Raw genomic sequence first — 19421 nt, forward strand, 5'->3', positions numbered from 1 at the left:
TATGTAAATTGGCTGACTTGTTATCCAATCGCTACACTGAGATAATAAATAGTCACTGGTTGAACTGGTTTGCACAAAAGAACACGTGTTTATGTTTGTGATACTGTTTGTGAGCAGTTGACCTAACAATGAATGGAATAGGTGTGTCTAAATGTTCCGCTACGAAAAACCGGAAAGGTCCTAGATGCGTCTTGTTTTGCACGAGATATTTGGCGGTACATTGTGACGTCACGTAAACAACTCTTTAAACATTGGTGTTCGTATTTATTTTCTTAGTTAGACCATTTTCTATCCTTTTAGATAGTTTTCAAAATTCAACAAAAAGTTGTTTTGTATTTATCAGATATTTCAAACAAATGGCGAAAGAAGTCCCTTAAAATAAATACCGGTATGAGTTTTGACTCCGCCCACTTTCATATTTATATTTCATATTTATTTTCAAAAAATATGAAATATATTTAACTGATATAGCACCATATTTCATGGGTAAAATTAAATAAATATATGAATTAATAATGACATTATGTTTTTATAATCATTTCGAATAACATTCAATTTACACAAAAAGTTAGCCTATACCTGTAGTATAACTACACCGTACAATACACATGTCCCCCAAAAACACAAATACTAAGTTAAATCAATGTATGGTTTCTTATTATCATTTCTGAGTTTAAAACAAGTAAAAATAAATTCTACAAATTGTTTTATGATTTTTTCATCTTCGTTGCTCATTAACCAAATGAATTTGCTTATTTCAGACATTTTTAAAAAGTTTAAATTCTTATCTTTTATTTCATCACATAAAATGCTGCGTTGACTAGTAAGTCTGCAGAAACCCTTGGACTTATTAAAGTACTCACCCTGTGGGCTCTTGCTTTCAATGTGTCCTTGTGCTTCTGCAGATGTGAATGCACAAAACAAAGCAAGGTGGACTATTAAGCTATTCGATACTGAGGGAGGTCTTGATGAATACATTAAATTTTGTATTTGACAATTTGATATGCAACTGACAATATAAATTGTTATTTTTCCAACCTTTTTAGGAGAATTTATGAACCCAGAAGATGCATGCAGTGTATGTGACTGCATGGATGATGGTAGCTATGACTGTCGGTCAGTGTGCTTGAAACCACCATGTGGAACTGACCTGTACAGGAATGATACAAACTACCCCACGTGTGGTTGTAAAGTGTGTTCGAACATCTGTCAAAATATAAATCCACCGTGTGGAGAGCTCACATGTCCAACATTGAATCATTACTACGAACCAAACGAATGTTGCCCTGAATGTCGTTGCTGGTATGAAGGCGTAATGGTACCAAGAGGTAAATATTCTTAACCTTTCTTATGAAGAAGGACATCAGAAGCGTGCTTTACACGAGAGGTGTTCAATTTATTATGAAATACAATCAAAATACTTTATAAGATCTTATAGCTTATAAAAACTAGTGCAAATCGATTAATTTATGTAAAGTAGTGTATCATACATATACCCATCTCATTTGATTTCAAAATTCAATATAGTTAGACCAAAAATAAATGATTAAGTTCAGGGCACTATTTTAAGACTTTTGAAGCAAAATAATATTATATCCTACAGAAACATTGTGAAATAAGCAAAACAGATGGGATATAATATTTCTGCTGCTTTTGTGTATCGCATTCAACATGGTAAAGGTGCTTTTCGAAATGACATACACAAAACAGGTTAAAATGGTTCTTTTACCAAACGTCGCACAGCAGCTACTGCTGACGTCGTACGTAAAATCTGTAATTTGAATGCCTGGTGAAGCCTCTAACACAAAGACAAATAGCAGCTTAGTGTGTGGTGTCTCTAGGCAATATCAATAAAGTTATAGCCAAACTTCTAAAAGCAGAACTCAGTTCATTGGCTTAGTGAGGCCCAGGTTTTGAAACTTCGAGCTTGGTCATGGCGTCTATATCTCGGCCCTAACTGTGAAAAATAGTAAGATATTGTCACCACAGATGAGGATATGTTTTATATGGGCGGTAGTTACGGTCGACGTCGTGTTTGCTACGTTCGTACTTTTGTTCGTACATTTGCACCTGGATGTATGGTTTGGGTCGGAGTTAGTTACTTCGGCAAGACATATCTAATTTTCAAAAATAAAGGGGTAAAAGTAAATGCAAAATATTTAATAAACAAAGTTTTTAAGCTATTTCTAAAAGAAGATGTTCTGCAACCTTTTTCCCGGAAGAATAAATGCTATGGTATTCTAGCAAGACTCGGCCTCTAGTAATATCGTCAAAAATGACCATTACCTTTCTCAACACATGCAAATTGAATTACAAAACACATGCAGAATGGATGCCAAAAAGCCCAGATGCAGCTCCCATGGACTTTGGTATCTAGGGTATACTGAAACGCAGGTTACAGAAACGCAAGATTAATTGTATGTCCGTTTTTAAAAGGCTCTTAAAGAAGAATGGAGCAAACTTGAGCAGTCATGCATAAACCGGACTTTAGAAAGCTAGACAAAAAGGTGTAGAATGATTTACTATTGCCATGAATCCTAGATTAAACATCTGTTGCAATAAAACACATGCGAGTAAATTATTAGGCAGGTTTTAAAACTGTCCATGTAATAATTTAAACACCTTTCCTTTTTTTCTGGAATGTTTGTATAATGTAAGACTATTTATGTATAATAATTTTGCTACCAAAAGCATGTTTTTAGTTTAGATATGCATTTAATAAACTGAGGAAGTATACCTGTTCCGATCATGCTTGTTAAGTTGGCGTTCGCTAGCAGATCATCAGTTTTGTGTTCGAATCAGCACTCATCTTGAGGTTAATCTTCACATTTATACATAGTAATACATCTATAACACTTAGATTTGAAATCACACACAAAAACTAAAACAAAAACAAAAAACAAAAAAAACAAAAAAACAAAAAAAACAACAAACAAACAAAGAAACAATAAAAAAAACGTGTACAAATGACATTCAAGGCTATGGACACTTTTGTTTTATTTAGTTGATTTTAATTTAGAGAAATGGACTGTACGACATAAGATGAAATTGTGCATATTTCAGGACGTTTCGGTCCCGCATGTGATAACTGTAGATGCAAAGCGAATATGGAAGTGATATGTGATCGACCAGCTTGTCCTGCCGTAAAACTTAAATGTGTAGATGCAACGTTTGACAAAGATTGTAATTATATTTGTCCAAACGGTAAGTATAGCTGACATATGTATGTATAGTTAAAGTGATGTTTCACGTGACTTTGCGTGCAGTTCATATATTATACATTGTGGAAGTGTTTTTGAAGAAGTTAATGTTATTTGTTTTAATAAATCATTATTAATAATAAAAGCGGTGGCTGAACTGCTCTGGTACATTCAATGTGGTTTACTGTCGCGGTCCGGAGTAAAAAATACCACCACCACCACCAGCTAATTGTTAATACTACATGTATTTTTTCTTGTTTAAATTCATCCTAGGTAAAACATGCAGCCAAGGACCTCATGTCATAAAATACGGAGAGTTCAAGAAGATAGGGAATAAAGTGTGCATGTGCGTTGGATCCGATTGGTACCCTCATGCTTTTTGTGCTAAACCAATGCAGTTAGGAGACGATTTCAAGAAGTTGATGAGAAGAAGATGTGTTGATAATCCTTCAACATTTCCTACGTGGAAAGAGATAGCAGCACTTTAGAAATGACATTAAAATGCATTATTTTACATGATCTGATGTGTAAACTTTTTATCTTAAATAGATCATCACAAATATAAACGTATTTGTTTTTCAATTTAAGCAACCCGTTTGTTTTCATATTCTATAACCATGTAAAGCTTACATGACGTTTTCTTTCTGCTATATGTTTATATATGACCCTAACATACGCCAGAGAGAAATAAAATTTGGCACGAAATTGTCTAAATCATCGGGAAACATTTCAATACTGAGTGTCTTACTCTCAGAGTGTTCATTACACATTCAATTTAGACATCAAGGAAGATAACTAGAGCAACAAATTTGTCTAGTCATGATGTATTACTTACCTTTATTATCTATTAAGATAAACACATGTATGAAAGAAATAATCAATTAAGTTTAATTAAGATGCCTTTTATTTCCGTCCCTGATGAAAGTGGACATTGCGTGTTAATTCAAAACAAACAAAACCGTTAAGGAATTTTATTTTCTTGCTCAAACAAATAATCATGGTGACAGTCTACCCTGTGTTGTTAATGTTAATAAACAAAACCAATTTCGAAAATTCTAAATGACAAAAGAGAAATATGCTACTACGATGACGATGAGAATATGGTGAAGAAGATGTATTATAACTGTTACCCTCCTAAATTTAACTCCAGTTTTCCTGTTAAATTTTTATACTTATCTTGCCAGACTTTTAGGCTTATCCTGCACAATTATAACGCTTATCCTGCTGAATTTTAACGCCTTCACTGCAAAATTTGTAAGCTTTCACTGCTAAATGTGTACCATCACACTGGTAAAATTTAAATTTAACTCGTTTACGCTGCTGAATATTAACGCTTACTCTACTTGATTTTAACATTTTCAGTGCTGAATCTTTACTATTACTCTGCTAAATTTCAAAGCTAACATTGCTAAATTTTAACGCTTACACTGCTAAATGTTTACTATCACTCTGGTAAAATTTAAATAAAACACTGTTAAATTTTTACAGTTACGCAGCTAAATATTAACGCTTTACTATCACTCCAGTAAAATTTAAATTTAACAATGTTAACGTTATCACCGCTTATTTTTTTTTAATAACCCTACTTAACGCTTACACTTCTAATTTTTAACGCTGACCGTGCTAATGGACTTGGCTATTTTCATTTTTTAAATTGTTCTTTATCAGTTATTGGAATATCAGATAAACCGGTATAAAAGGTTACACATAACATAATGCCACGATGATTGGCTTTACTTTTTCTGTAACAAATTTGGTCTTTTTTCTTAAAATTACATTAAACAAAAGAATATTGGACTCTATAGATTTTGTAAATGTAAAGTGGAATCTGTTATAAATCTGTTTCGGTACTGTCCAGCTACAGATGTTTAATGCTTCACATTTTCAAATAGTACGACAATAATATTTAGAGTTTACTAGATTTGTTCTAGCTTTACGAAAAAGTGAACCAACTGCAATAAATATGCTATTTATTTTCTACAACGGATGTATTACACCTTTACAGTAAAGGAAATTATATCAAAAGGAAGAAAGGCACAAAAGAAGCAGCCACAGACCCCCAGATTATCGCCCCCCAACTGGATAATAAGTATAAAAAGACGATAGTTCATTACTTATGGCGGGGTCACATAGATATGGAATCTATCGAAGCCCCCAAAAAAGCTTACGTTTCAAAAAAAGCTTACGTTCTCCCTATATTCAAGGTGACGATCAACTACAAGGCTATATCTATCCTGCTTACAATTTCTAAAAAGTATTTGACAGTCACATAGCAAATCGAGTGTAATCATTATTTATGTAAACAAACATCAATTATTAAACTCAATCAGGGTTAAGGCAGTACCATTTATGTCACACACAGCACTAATTCTGCTTTTAGAATGGTAAATATGTCAGTACTGTATTTTTAGATCTAGAAAAATCTTTTGATCTTGTTGGACAAGAAATGTGTATTGTATCATTTTTCATTTTACAGATGATAGTGTTAATCTTTTTAAATCTTTTGATTTTCTATAGATTACTGAAAAAAGGAAAGCAACTAATAAGATGAACTCATTCGAGTATTCACAGATGCAAAACAACATAAAAAACAAACATTAACAAACACAAACTTGCAAGCACACAGGCACACACGCACCCACATACACAAAATACCTACAAACAATAATTAAAAAATGAAATAAAATAAAATCAACAAAAAGAACAATAACAACAACAACAACAACAACAACAATACAAAAAAAACGCAAGTCATATATTTCTTTATTTGTTTTCTTTAGTCTCATCTTTGCATGTAAACATATGATATATATAAAATATACAATACATAAACATAAAGTACATATACAGTCATTCTAAATAGAATTGCAGGGGACTGTTTATTTCTTAGGGTGACAACTCAACAGCCAAAAACACAGGACACTGTTTTATGCACTGAAGATTTATCTTCCTAAGCTTCACACATTCCCTACACAACAAAATACTTGAATTTCACTTTTATATAATATAATACAAGGAAAATCAATAAAAGTATCAATGTTGATAATGTTTAAACTCAAACGAGATGAAATAGGATTTAAGTATAATCATATGCTAAAATGCTCCACAGTCAAATTTTTGTTTTAACTTAATAGTATGTGATTAATCAAATCAGAGCACATCTAGATTAACAAGGAAACTTTAATAAAACATTGCATATATCACTACAGCCCTACTATAAACAATAGGATAATATGTCACATATAGAAGACAGGGTTTTTATGATTTGTATTGATATAAAACAAGTTTTCCTTTATTTAGGATGTTAAAGCAGGTTTTGGCGCTTACTTTTGCTATGTCTGCATTAGATAAAATGTATCCAAATTTATCAAAATCGGTTAAATTATCAAACCATTATTTAGTCTGTTTACCGATTGAAGTAATTCTAATCTAATTGAATAATAAAGAGGGCAATGTAACAATACATGTGCTTCATTCTCAACTACATTATTACAATGGAAACAGAGTCTTTGTTCTACGTGTATTCCATTATATCTTCCTAGTTCAATGTCTATTGCAGCAGTCTCACTTCAAAATTTTGCAAAGGCACGTCTGTAAAATATATTATTAACAACTCCAATATAATGTTCTTTTTCAAAATTAGTTATAAAAGTTTTGTATGTACGAAGTTTATTACTGCCTGAACCTGATCCCGATGTATCTCGATTTACACCAGTGCTCCCTTTAAGTACATTTTAAGTATACATTTTTTCGAAAATATATATCAATATTACAAAAGCTATCAAAATCATATTGTCTAAACTTCTGACAGACCATATAATTCCATTTCTTACATCTGTTATTTGACAATCTTTTTGCCCACGTGAAAATTTTCCTATTAAGTCAATTAGCACCAATTGAAGTGTATATACATGAATTTGACAAAACAGTTTCCCATAATAAGGACATAATAAGTTTTCAGACAATATCTCTATAAGTGCCTGTATTTGGAGTATATCTCCCGACAAAAAGGAACGAGCAGTCCTATTTTGTACTGCATTTATACAAGAAAAAATTTCATAGCCCCAAAAAAGCCGAATCAGTGTGTAATTACTGGTTAAACAGTAGACTCATAATTTTTTGTAAAAGCTTCATAAGAGGATCCCTCCAAATGCTTTTAAATTAAAATTCATAGACTTTGATACTGTTTTAGCAGATATTGCATAGTCTAAATGTTGGGCTGAAACAAGTCCCAGATACTTATACTGTTTAACATATTTCAATGATATATCACCAATATTAAAAATAAATTTCGATTTAAAACCATTTGACCAATTCCGTTGCAAATTTAATTTTGTACAACTATGGAGAGTTTTCTTCACATGTTTAAAGATTTAAAGCCCTAACCCAAGGAAAATGTCCTGGAGATTTCCGCATGGTTAGGTCATTTTGCGGCGATTTGCTCTTTCTTTTTATAAAGTGTATACATTTCGAGAAAAAAATCATTATTTTAGAGCAAAACGTTCTGACAGTGGTCTTCTAACTTCATATAAGTTGAAATCAGTTCTGGTGTGTGTGACAAAAACGCCCTTGAGAGAGCTCGATCTTGCTGAAATTGATCTCATGTACAGTTAGTCATTACAAAATGAACGCTACGTAATTAAAATAAATCAAGTAGATAGTATAAGTTAAAAGGATCTTCTTTACTGCTATATAAGGCTTAAAGGATGACACAGATATTTAACTGAAGGAAAATAATAGCAAATACTCCACGTTCAATAGTCGATATTCGGACCTGCGATTTGTTCTTTATTTGTTCTTTATTTATATAAAGGCTTAAGAAATTGCGTGAAAAACACATCATGTTCTCGTGTTAACTGTTGAAAAACCATTCGACCAATATCGTTGCAAATTCGATTTTGTACAACTTTGGAAGGTCAATTCACGATTTCAACTGCACGATTTCAGTTTCGTGAATTCACGATTTCAACTTCACAAATTTACGATTTCAACTTTATGAATTCAAGATTTCAACTGAACAAATTCACGATTTCAACTTCACAAATTCAACTCACGATTTCATAATTTTCAACTTCACGAATTGACGATGAAGTTGAAATTGTGAATTCAGGGAGTCGAAATCGTGAATTCATGGAGTTAAAATCGTATATTGGTGAAATGTCCCCTCCGGCCTTTGTAATATTGTGATAATACTTTGTTATTGTTATTTTTGTGGAAACAGATGATATACTGATATATATATAATTGCAAATCCCATGGGGATGCAGCTCACAGTAAAAACAACACATCGTAAGAATTCAACATGTCTGATATCCTACCAATCCAAGACATTTTATTGAAAATTATCAAAAGTATTTATATACAAAGTATTCAAAGAAAGTGTGACATACATAAAGTCGGACAAAATTCATCTTTATAACTATTTTAGTCACTAAGGCTATCTGAATTGCTCGGCAGCTCACAGCAATAGAATTTGACGTCATTAAGAGCAGTATCATCTCGCAGTTTCCCGCGGTATTTCTCTACTTTCGTCTGGATTCCACAAATTCCTGATCCTTTAGGACATGTGTCGCTCCATGCGCCCCATTTCCCCCAAAAGCCGTGTCCTGGCGGTTTGACCAGTTCGTAGGCATGTCCACAATGACACCGACACTTAAATTTCACGTAGTTGGCTGCTGTGTCGTCCTTCCATTTTCCCTGTATGAAAACAAATTAAAATCACACTAAAGTAGTCTTAAATAAATATTTTGAATGATGGCTGAAGGGAATAAAACTGTCAGGCTTTAAATCAGCAATGTGTTAACACTAAACAACTGTGACTTGCTATAAATTCGTTTTCTTCTAATATTTAGAGTGTTTTAATTAATTAAATAATTAATTAGTTTATTTATTTGAAAGTACTTTTAATGAAAAAATGAATGTATGCATAAATAAATAAGTAAATAAATATTTAATTAACAATAAATAAATAAATAAATCAATCAATAATAAACACATAAAATAGATACTAATAATAAATGAATAAATAAATAAAAAAATAAATAAATAAATAAATAAATAAATAAATAAATAAAATGAATGAATGGATTAAAATGTACCTGAGGTTTTTCTACTTGAAGATCGAACGCGTCAAGGTGTCTGTGCCCGGTACAATTTATTTGTCCTACCCAGGAACCCCATTTGCCTTGTGTTGAAGTTACTTCACCGATGTATTTTCCTCTCTCATTCGCACAGATTAGTTTGATTGCATTTAATGCAGTGTTGTCGAAGCGTACTTTGGGTTCTATCTGGATTTGTAAAGAAGATATATTATTTATTCGTGTTTCAGAAGAAATCAGAAGAAATCATATCATCATGAATAAATTCTTATGCTTACTTTTTACAATTATTTTATTTCATTGATTACTAAAAAAAACTGTTCTCACAGGCATAAAATCTGAAAACAATCTATAGATCTTAAACTTGTATGACACATCTTAACTTGTACAAATGCATAAATGAAAGTCTAAACGATTACAATGAAGTTCCACCATGACGATTCTAAAGATCGACAAAATTGAAAAAATAATACAGGCTCGGTTTGATTGAGCCTGATCATGGACAGAACTGGTAAGTGCAAGCTGCCGTCGACGAACCCTAGTACAGGCTTAAGACGAATTCAACATTTTAAACATGAAAATAGTGAAATTTTGAATTTAGAAAATTCGCTGATTAGTTCATCAAACCAAAAACTTTATCTTACTTTCATGTCATAGCCAACAGCATACGAATCACCAGGACAGAACTCAATCTTCCCCCATGTACCCCAAGGTCCTCCATTCTTTACTGTCAATATCTTGTTCCACAGCCTAGAACTCTCTGTTTAGACAAGAATTTTGGAATTTTGAAATGTATTCTCAAGTAAGACAAAACATATTTTTTACATAAATAAATAAATAAATAAAATTTATATCACACACGAATTACCTACTTCAGGTTTATATTCAAATACATTGTACATTTATTTTACGTTTAAATCATACTTTCAATTAAAATAAAAACGCAGCTGAAGAACTAACATGAGTCTTTCTCCTTCAAATAATGATAAAAATCCCGATTCGACAATTTAATTACCTGAGCTGTCGCCTGCCTCTGATTCTTCTATAAAGCCGTCTTCACCATCACTAGTGTTACTATCATCATCAGGTATCTGAAATTCTTCCACATCTTCAGTCTGTTCGAATCCTCTATCTACACCACATAGCGCTCGGCCTACAAGAAAAATAACGGTAAGTAAGAAAATTTCTCGCATTACGACGCCCATTTTCTTGAAGATCCTGTGCAAAACTGTAAAGTTACAAGAAGAGTTGACCTTTTAAAAAGGCTTGGGAAACGTATATTAAACCATATCCGTTTCACAAATTGTGCGAGGATCATCAAATTTGATATTTTATTGATATATTTATTGATAAACCATATATTGTTTCCGCTATTTATCATATACACTCATTTCCTACCATTGTTTGATTTGACACACTTACTACTTGTTATCGGCAGGTCAAAAACTTCAGGATATACATGAAGTAAACTGCTACTAGAGTAATATTTCGGTAACATTTACATTCAAAAACTAAATTCATTCTTCTGGGCAGCGTTTCATAGAAAGTCCTAAGTAGTATCCTGAGTCCTAGGCCTTATGCGCAACTATTGCACTAATTTAAGACCGTTTCAATAAATATTTTGATCTTTTGTCAATGACTTGGAATTTAGTTAATTTCACCCCCCCCCCTTAGAAAAGATAAGAGTACTTTTGAACACATGCTTAAACCCACAGTCTGGTCATGCTCAATAACATGACTATTCAGATACTAAACAGGCATTTACATAGGAATCAAAATTAGGACATTTTCTTTGAAGCACTAAACTGTCTCAGTTTCGGTCTAAAGACTAATTTTAGACAAAGGACTTTCCATGAAACGCAACCCGGGGATGACGTTACGTCACTTCTTCCGTTTTGTCTGAATATATTTATATTTATAATTAATGTCGCTGAAGAAGGTCGAGAGGCCAAAAGCTACGGCAAAATCAAATTGGCGTTTTTAATTTTATTCTTCTTTAAAATGTTCAAAACGAATACAAAATTGATCATTTAAGTCGAGTCAGTCTCAAGTCTTATCTCTCACTTATGTTAAGCTGTCACACCAGCAAATACATTCACCATACATTTATATTTACTTTTTAGTCAGATGAAATTGTGATGGATTCATTTGAATTTATTTTAGATTACCTGTCGTGACTAGTTTGGGTCGTATTGTTAAAAAGAAATGCCTTGGGTGCAGTTGCCTTCGCCGCCTTCTACCGCCAATGAACAATGAGATGGTATAGAAAGACACCTAGGCAAGTCGCCGCTGATAAGACAAGCAAGAGCGCAGATATTCAATCCAACCGGCCAGATGTAATAATCCTAACTAAAAGTAATTCCAGTAAGTCTACAAAAGTCAACCAATCATCCCTATAACTAAGCATTACTTGACCTTGATCTGTCAACGGCGAATACATATCGGGATGGATGATGAAAAGGAAAGATTTTTGGTTTACTTTTATGTATGACAACTATAGCTCTTGCTGTTTACATGGTAACAACAGCTATTGCTTTATTTATGGTAACAATAGCTGTTGCTTTATTTATGGTAACAATAGCTGTTTCTTAATAAATGGTAACAATAGACGTTGCTTTATTTGAGGTAACAATAGCCTTTGCTTTATATACAGTTACAATAGTTGTGGATTAATGGTAACAATATATGTAGCTAAATCAATGGTGACAATAGCTGTTCCTTAATGTTGTGAAACAATAGCTGTTGCTTAATATATGATAACACTATATGTTGTTTTATATACAGTCAAGTTATCTGTATGGTAACTATAGCTGTAGTCAGGGAAGACCCGTTGCTAATGTTGAGAGAACTTGTGGGTCAACCCTTTTGCCAAATATGTCATGTCATTGTATTGTAACTGTATGTATATGTCTTGTTTTTGGCAATAAAATATGTTTAAATCAAAATAACAATAGCTGTTGCTTAATGTTGTGTAACAATAGCTGTTGCCTAATGTTGTGTAACAATAGCTGTTGCTTAATATATGGTAACAATATCTGTAGTTTTATATACGGTTAAATTAGTTGTTGCTTTAAATATGGCAACAATAGCTGTTGCTTATTCTATGGTAACAATATCTGTTGCGTAATCAATGGTAACAATAGCTGTTTCTTAATGTTGTGGAACAATAGCCGTTGCTTAATGTTGTGTAACAATTGCTGTTGCTTAATGTTGTGTAACAATAGCTGTTGCTTAATGTTGTGTAACAATATCTGTTGCTTAATGTTGTGTAACAATAGCTGTTGCTTAATGTTGTGTAACAATAGCTGTTGTTTAATGTTGTGTAACAATATCTGTTGCTAAATGTTGTGTAACAATAGCTGTTGCTTTATGCCATGTAACATTAGCTGGTGCTTAATATGTGGTAACACTATCTGTTGTTTTATATACGGTTACGTTAGTTGTTGCTTTATGTATGGTGACAATAGCTGTTGCTTAATATATGGAAACAATAGTTGCTGCTTTATTTATCGTAACAATAGCTGTAGCTTTATATATATGGTACCTATAGCTGTAGTCTTATTTATAGTAAATAATTATTATAGCCTTTGCTTTATATATGATAACAATAGTTGTAGCTTTATATACGGCAACAATAACTGTTGCTTTAAACATGTTAAGAATAGCCGTGAAGGAGTTTGAACTTTGATGTAATTCACATGATCAAACTATAAACTTATGTGGACAATAACAGATAAACTATCGACCGGAAACACATTTGTCGATAATTACTTTTATCCGGACTATTATCAAAATTTGTACGATTTCAAAATATTTCATTATAAATCTTAACAACTTTACATAAAGTTATATTTTTCGGTTGCTTTATGACAAACAAACACATGCAAAATATCAACCCAGTGTGCCTTTTCTTGATGTAACAGTCGTTCCTACTAGCCAATCGAAATGAAAATGCTACCGTTGTAGGTAGTTATTGTTTCCTCGTGTTGTCCACATGACGCCTGAAATGGGCACTGCGTCACAATAATTATACTGGCTACATGTAGAGTACAGAAATGATTATTTATGGCGCAAACAAAAGCAAAACTCCATATGTTAAAATACTGTATAAAAATGTTGCCATCTGTTAATCACAGTGAAACTCTCCCTCTTTTCCGCATAACCTAATTTCATTGTACGGGTATAGAATAGCAAATGAAAAAGTGAAATGTCATCAATATCCCATTCTTTTCGAAGTAACCTAGGTAACAGATTGCAGAAATTTGTTTTATTTATGATAACCACAAACATGTAATGACAAATTATATTTTAACCCGTAACATAGGATTAGCAAATGGTCATTGTGTGCGACTGGATAAATTACTATATTTATATAATTATTCCTTGTTTGGAGATACTGAATACAAGTTTATAAAAATATTTAAAAATAGCTTAATCAGTGAAAGTTAATATGTTACAGTTCATATAGTTTGTGAATCCGAAAGAAGAAAATAATAATCAAATCATCGATTTGTGAGTTACGAAATAACGGGACGATATTAGTTTTGTTATAATCCGAGCAGATTTGAAAAAAGTAGCGTTAAATAAAAGTGAAAGTTTGGATACTATCATGGATATGTATAAATATATTGTACTTACCTCTGGAATATTTCTGTTTCTTCACGTTGATGTGACGTACACGTTGACGTTAGGTGATGTGAAGTGTCAGGTAGGCCCGTACCTATATCCTGCAGGTAAGTGACTGAACGATCAACAATTTCCCACTCTGCCGGCCAATCAATAATTTCTCTGTCTGTCAAATCTGTCAAAAGATCAGCAATTTATCCTTTCCATACATAAAATATTTACTAATCCTTATATACCTAGATGCTGGGACTAAAATGTAACTTGTGTATTTTAAATGTTAATATACGGTTATTTCGTTAATGTTTTTATATATGAAAAAAAGAAAGGTAGATTTTTATTAACAGATAGTAAATGTTATGTCATTTATAAATGATTAAAATAATTATAAATAGGAATAATATTATTTGGCACTGAATAATCTGTTTATCTAATAAAATGTTGGCTCCGCCTCGGGTGTTTTTTTCAGTGCTTGAGTTGCTAATATCCACTATTACCCTGAGAGACACGTGTTTATATTTTCATAATAGATCATGCTTTACATATGTCAAGTTGAGTATATCATAAATTGTAATCGCTGACTTATATTTCACATACAAATATTCATTTTCATATACAAAATTTGAGAACAAATGACCTGGAAAAGTTCCAGGAATATGCATGTTTTGTGGTAACTATTTTGTCTCATGTCTTTCCTCTTAAACAATCATTAGTCAAACAAATATATTCTACATAAGCTAAGTATGAAGAAAAACGAAAGTATAGTACTGAAACATTTAAAAGCAATAATGGAATTATCCTTTCCTTTAAAAAAGGGGAATAAATCAATATTTGATGCAACCGCATTACGTTACACATATAGAACAAAAAGTGCGTTAGCGCTATAATTGCATAAAATAATACCTCTAAATCGGTGATTCCGCATTTTGCACAAAGAAACCATTGCTTGCGCCATGCTTTCCACGTTCTATTATCAAAACTATAACTGTCAAATGGCATCGCACGAGCACGCGGAAAGCATGACGCAAGCAATGTTTCCTTTGTACGAAAAACAGATTACTAAACGCGAAATTACTGATTAAGAGATATACTTTAATGCAAGAACAACAGCGCTAATGCACCTTTTTTCCGTGCATAAACATCTGCAGAAACCCTTGGACTGTAGGGTCTGGCTTTAAATGTGTCCTCGTGGTTCTGCAGATGTAATTGCACAAAACAAAGCAAGATATATTAACACGCGATTCGATATTGAGGGAGGTCTTGATGAATACATTCAATTTTGTATTTGATAATTTGATATGCAACTAGCAATAAATTGTTATTTTTCCAACCTTTTTAGGAGAATTCATGAACCCAGACGATGCATGTAGTGTATGTGATTGCATGGAAGATGGTAGCTATAACTGTCGGTCAGTGTGCTCGAAACCACCATGTGGAACTGACCTGTACAGGAATGATACAAACTACCCCACGTGTGGTTGTAAAGTGTGTTCGAACATCTGTCAAAATATAAATCCACCGTGTGGAGAGCTCACATGTCCAACATTGAATCATTACTACGAACCAAACGAATGTTGCCCTGAATGTCGTTGCTGGTATGAAGGCGTTATGGTCCCAAGAGGTAAATATTCTAAACCTTTTTTTATGAAGAAGGATATCAGAAACGTGCTTTATACAAAAGGTGTTCAATTTATTATGAAACACAATCAAAACACTTTATAAGATCTTATTGCTTACAAAAATAAGTGCAAATTGATCAATTTATATAAAGTAGTGTATCATACATATACCCATCTCATTTGATTTCAAAATTTAATATACTAAGACCAAAAATAAATGATTTAGTTCAGGGCACTATTTTAAGACTTTTGAAGCAAAATATATCCTACAGAAACATTGTGAAATAAGTAAAACAGATGGGATATAATATTTCTGCTGCTTTTGTGTATCGCATTCAACATGGTAAAGGTGCTTTTCGAAATGACATACACAAAACATGTTAAAGTGATTCTTTTACCAAACGTCGCACAGCAGCTACTGCTGACATCGTACGTAAAATCTGTAATATGAATACCTGGTGAAGCCTCTAACACAAAGAGAAATAGCAGCTAAGTGTGTGGTGCCTCTAGGCAATATCAATAGAGTTATAGCCAAACTTCTAAATGCAACACTCAGTTCATAGGTTTAGTGAGGCCCAGATTTTGAAAATACGAGCTCGGCCATGGCGTCTTTATCTCGGCCCTAACTGTGAAAAATAGAAAGATATTGTCACCACAGATGAGGCTATGTTTTATGTTGGCGGTAGTTACGGTCGACGTCGTGTTTGCTACGTTCGAAATAAAGAGACAGACCTTCACAAAACAAAGTTTGTAAAACGAAATACATTTGCACCTGAGTTTATGGTTTTGGCCGGGGTTAGTTGCTTCGGGAAGACATCTCTAATTTTCAAAAATAAAGGGGTAAAAAATAAATGCAAAATATTACAAAGACGAGCTATTTCTCAAAAAAGATGTTCCGCAATTTTTTCCTGGAACAATGAGTCAAGACTCTTTCTCAACAAACGCAAAGTGAATTACAAAACACATGCAGAATGGATGCCAAAAAGCCCAGATGCAGCTCCCATGGACTTTAATATCTAGGGTATACTGAAACGCAGGTTACAGAAACGCAAGATTAATACTATGTCCGTTTTTAAAAGGCTCTCAAAGAAGAATGGAGCAAACGTGAACAGACATGCATAAACCGGACTTTAAAGCTGGCCAAAAAGGGGTAGAATGATTTACTATTGCCATTGATCCCAGATTAAGCATCTGTTGCACTAAAACACATGCGTGTAAATTATTAGGGAGGTTTTCAAACTGTCTATGTAATAAATTGAACACCTTTCCTACATATTTTTTCCTGGAATGTTTGTATAATGTAAGACTATTTATGTATAATAATTTTGGTACCAAAAACATGTTTTATTTTAAATATGTATTTAATAAACTGAGGAATTATACCTGTTCCGATCATGCTTGTTAAGTTGGCGTTCGCTATCAGATCACCAGTTTTGTGTTCAAATCTGCACTCATCTTGAGGTTAATCTTTATATTTAACCATAGTAATTAACAAACACAAAAAACAACAACAACAACAAAACCAAAACAAAAAAAAAACGAACAAACAAACAAACAAAAAAAACGTGTACATATGACATAATTCAAGGATATGGACACTTTTGTTTTATTACGATGATTTTTTATTATAGAAAGGGGTTGTACGACATAATCTGAAAATGTGCATATTTCAGGACGTTTCGGCCTCGCATGTGACAACTGTAGATGCAAAGCGAATATGGAGGTGATATGTGATCGACCAGCTTGTCCTGCCGTAAAACTTCAATGTGTAGATGCAACGTTTGACACAGATTGTAATTATATTTGTCCAAACGGTAAGTAAAGAGAAGCTGACATATGTATGTATACACAATTCTGTAGTTAAAGTTATGTTTCACGCGACTTTGCGTGCAGTTCATATCCTTCATTGTGGTAGTGCTTTTTAATGTAATTTGTTTTAATAAATCATTTATTAATAATAAAAACGGTGGCTGAACTGCTCTGGTACATTCAATGTGGTTTACTGTCGCGATCCGGAGTGAAAACTACCACCACCACTACCACCAGCAGCAGCTTATTGTTAATACTACATGTATTTTTTCTTGTTTCAATTCATTTTAGGTAAAACATGCAGCCAAGGACCTCATGTCATCAAATACGGAGAGTTCAAGAAGATAGGGGATAAAGTGTGCATGTGCGTTGGATCCGACTGGTACCCTCGTGCTTTTTGTGCTAAACCAATGAAGTTAGGAGACGATTTCAAGAAGTTAATGAGGAGAAGATGTGTTGATGATCCTTCAACATTTCCTACGTGGAAAGAGATAGCAGCACTTTAGTAATGTCATTCAAATGCATTATTTTACATGATCTGATGTGTAATCTTTTTATCTTAAATAGATCATCAGAAATATAAACGTATTTGTTTTTCAATTTAAGCAACCCGTTTGTTTTCATATTCTATAACCATGTAAAGTTTACATGACGTTTTCTTTCTGCTATAGGTTTATATATGACCCTAACATAAGCCAGAGAGAAATAAAATTTGGCGCGAAATTGTCTAAATCGCCCAGGAACATTTCAAAACTCAGAGTGTTCATTACACATTCAATTTAGATATCACGGAAGATAACTAGAGCAACATATTGGTCGAGTTATGATGTATTACTTACCTTTATTATCTATTCAGATAAACACATGTTACTCTCAGAGTGTTCATTACACATTCAATTTAGACATCAAGGAAGATAACTAGAGCAATATATTTGTCGAGTTATGATGTATTACTTACCTTTATTATCTATTCAGATAAACACATGTATGAAAAGAATGATCAAATTAGCTGAATTTAGACGCCATTTATTTCGGTCTCAAACTAGTAATGATGATGAAAGTTGACATTGCGTGTTAATTCAAAACAAAAAAAAAAACCGTTAAGGAATTTTATTTTCTTGCTCAAACAAATAAGCATGGTGAAAGTCTACCCTGTATTGTTAATGTTAATAAACAAACCCAATTTGGAAAATTCGAAATGACAAAAGAGAAATATGCTACTACGATGACGATGAGAATATGGTGAAGAAGATGTATTATAACTGTTATCCTCCTAAATTTAAGTCCCTTTTCCCTGCTAAATTTTTATACTTACCCTGCCAGATTTATAGGCTTATCCTGCTAAATTATAACACTTACACTGCTAAATTATAACACTTACACTGCTAAATTTTAACACTTTCACTGCTAAATTTAAACGCCTTCACTTCTAAATTATAACACTTACACTGCTAAATTATAACACTTATCCTGCTGAATAATAATGCTTATCCTGCTAGATTTAAACGCCTTCACTGCTAAATTATAACACTTACACTGCTAAGTTATAACACTTACACTGCTAAATTTTAACGCTTTCACAGCTAAATGTTAACGCCTTTACTACTAAATGTTTACTATCACACTGGCAAAATTTATATTTAACACTGCAAAACTTTTACGTTCATGCTGCTAAATATTAATGCTTACTCTGCTAGATTTTAAGATTTTCAGCGCTTAAGTTTTACTATTACTATGCTAAATTTCAAAGCTAACATTGCTAAATTTTAACGCTTACACTGCTGATTTTGAACGCTTAACCTGCTAAATTTCAACGCCAAAACCAAAGCGCACATGCACTCACTCGAGTATTCACAGATGCAAAAGAAATCAACTTAAAAAAAAAACAAAACAACAACAAAAACAAGCAAACACACGCACGCACGCACATACACAAAATGCCTACAATAAAATAAAATAAAATAAAATAAACAAAAACAACAACAACAACAATCACAATACACCAACAAAAACAACAACAAAATAGTAAGCCATATATTTATTTATATGTTTATTGGAGTCTCATCTATACA

General features: G+C 32.7%; 3 protein-coding genes across 3 annotated transcripts; 2 read left to right on the forward strand and 1 right to left on the reverse strand.

Annotated features, from left to right (window-relative positions):
- The first annotated feature begins 1041 nt into the window (after window positions 1-1041).
- Window positions 1042-3760, forward strand: LOC132718674 (kielin/chordin-like protein). The gene is made up of 3 exons (XM_060702390.1): window positions 1042-1328; window positions 3064-3204; window positions 3474-3760. Exons 1-3 carry the CDS (start codon window positions 1055-1057, stop codon window positions 3686-3688), a joined length of 630 nt encoding a protein of 209 aa, XP_060558373.1. The 5' UTR covers window positions 1042-1054; the 3' UTR covers window positions 3689-3760.
- Window positions 3761-8490: 4730 nt separating this feature from the next.
- LOC132718686 (vitelline membrane outer layer protein 1 homolog) lies at window positions 8491-10595 on the reverse strand. Its single transcript, XM_060702401.1, has 4 exons — window positions 10314-10595; window positions 9943-10058; window positions 9299-9487; window positions 8491-8897 (listed from the first exon to the last, which is right to left on the reverse strand). Exons 1-4 carry the CDS (start codon window positions 10501-10503, stop codon window positions 8625-8627), a joined length of 768 nt encoding a protein of 255 aa, XP_060558384.1. The 5' UTR covers window positions 10504-10595; the 3' UTR covers window positions 8491-8624.
- A 2749-nt stretch (window positions 10596-13344) lies between these two features.
- LOC132718689 (von Willebrand factor C and EGF domain-containing protein-like) lies at window positions 13345-17926 on the forward strand. Its single transcript, XM_060702403.1, has 4 exons — window positions 13345-14031; window positions 15261-15542; window positions 17214-17354; window positions 17641-17926. Exons 1-4 carry the CDS (start codon window positions 13908-13910, stop codon window positions 17853-17855), a joined length of 762 nt encoding a protein of 253 aa, XP_060558386.1. The 5' UTR covers window positions 13345-13907; the 3' UTR covers window positions 17856-17926.
- The last annotated feature ends 1495 nt before the right edge of the window (window positions 17927-19421 follow it).

This window comes from Ruditapes philippinarum, unplaced genomic scaffold (assembly GCF_026571515.1).
Source record: "Ruditapes philippinarum isolate M1 unplaced genomic scaffold, ASM2657151v2 ctg941_1_1_1_1, whole genome shotgun sequence".
Taxonomy (NCBI): domain Eukaryota; kingdom Metazoa; phylum Mollusca; class Bivalvia; order Venerida; family Veneridae; genus Ruditapes; species Ruditapes philippinarum.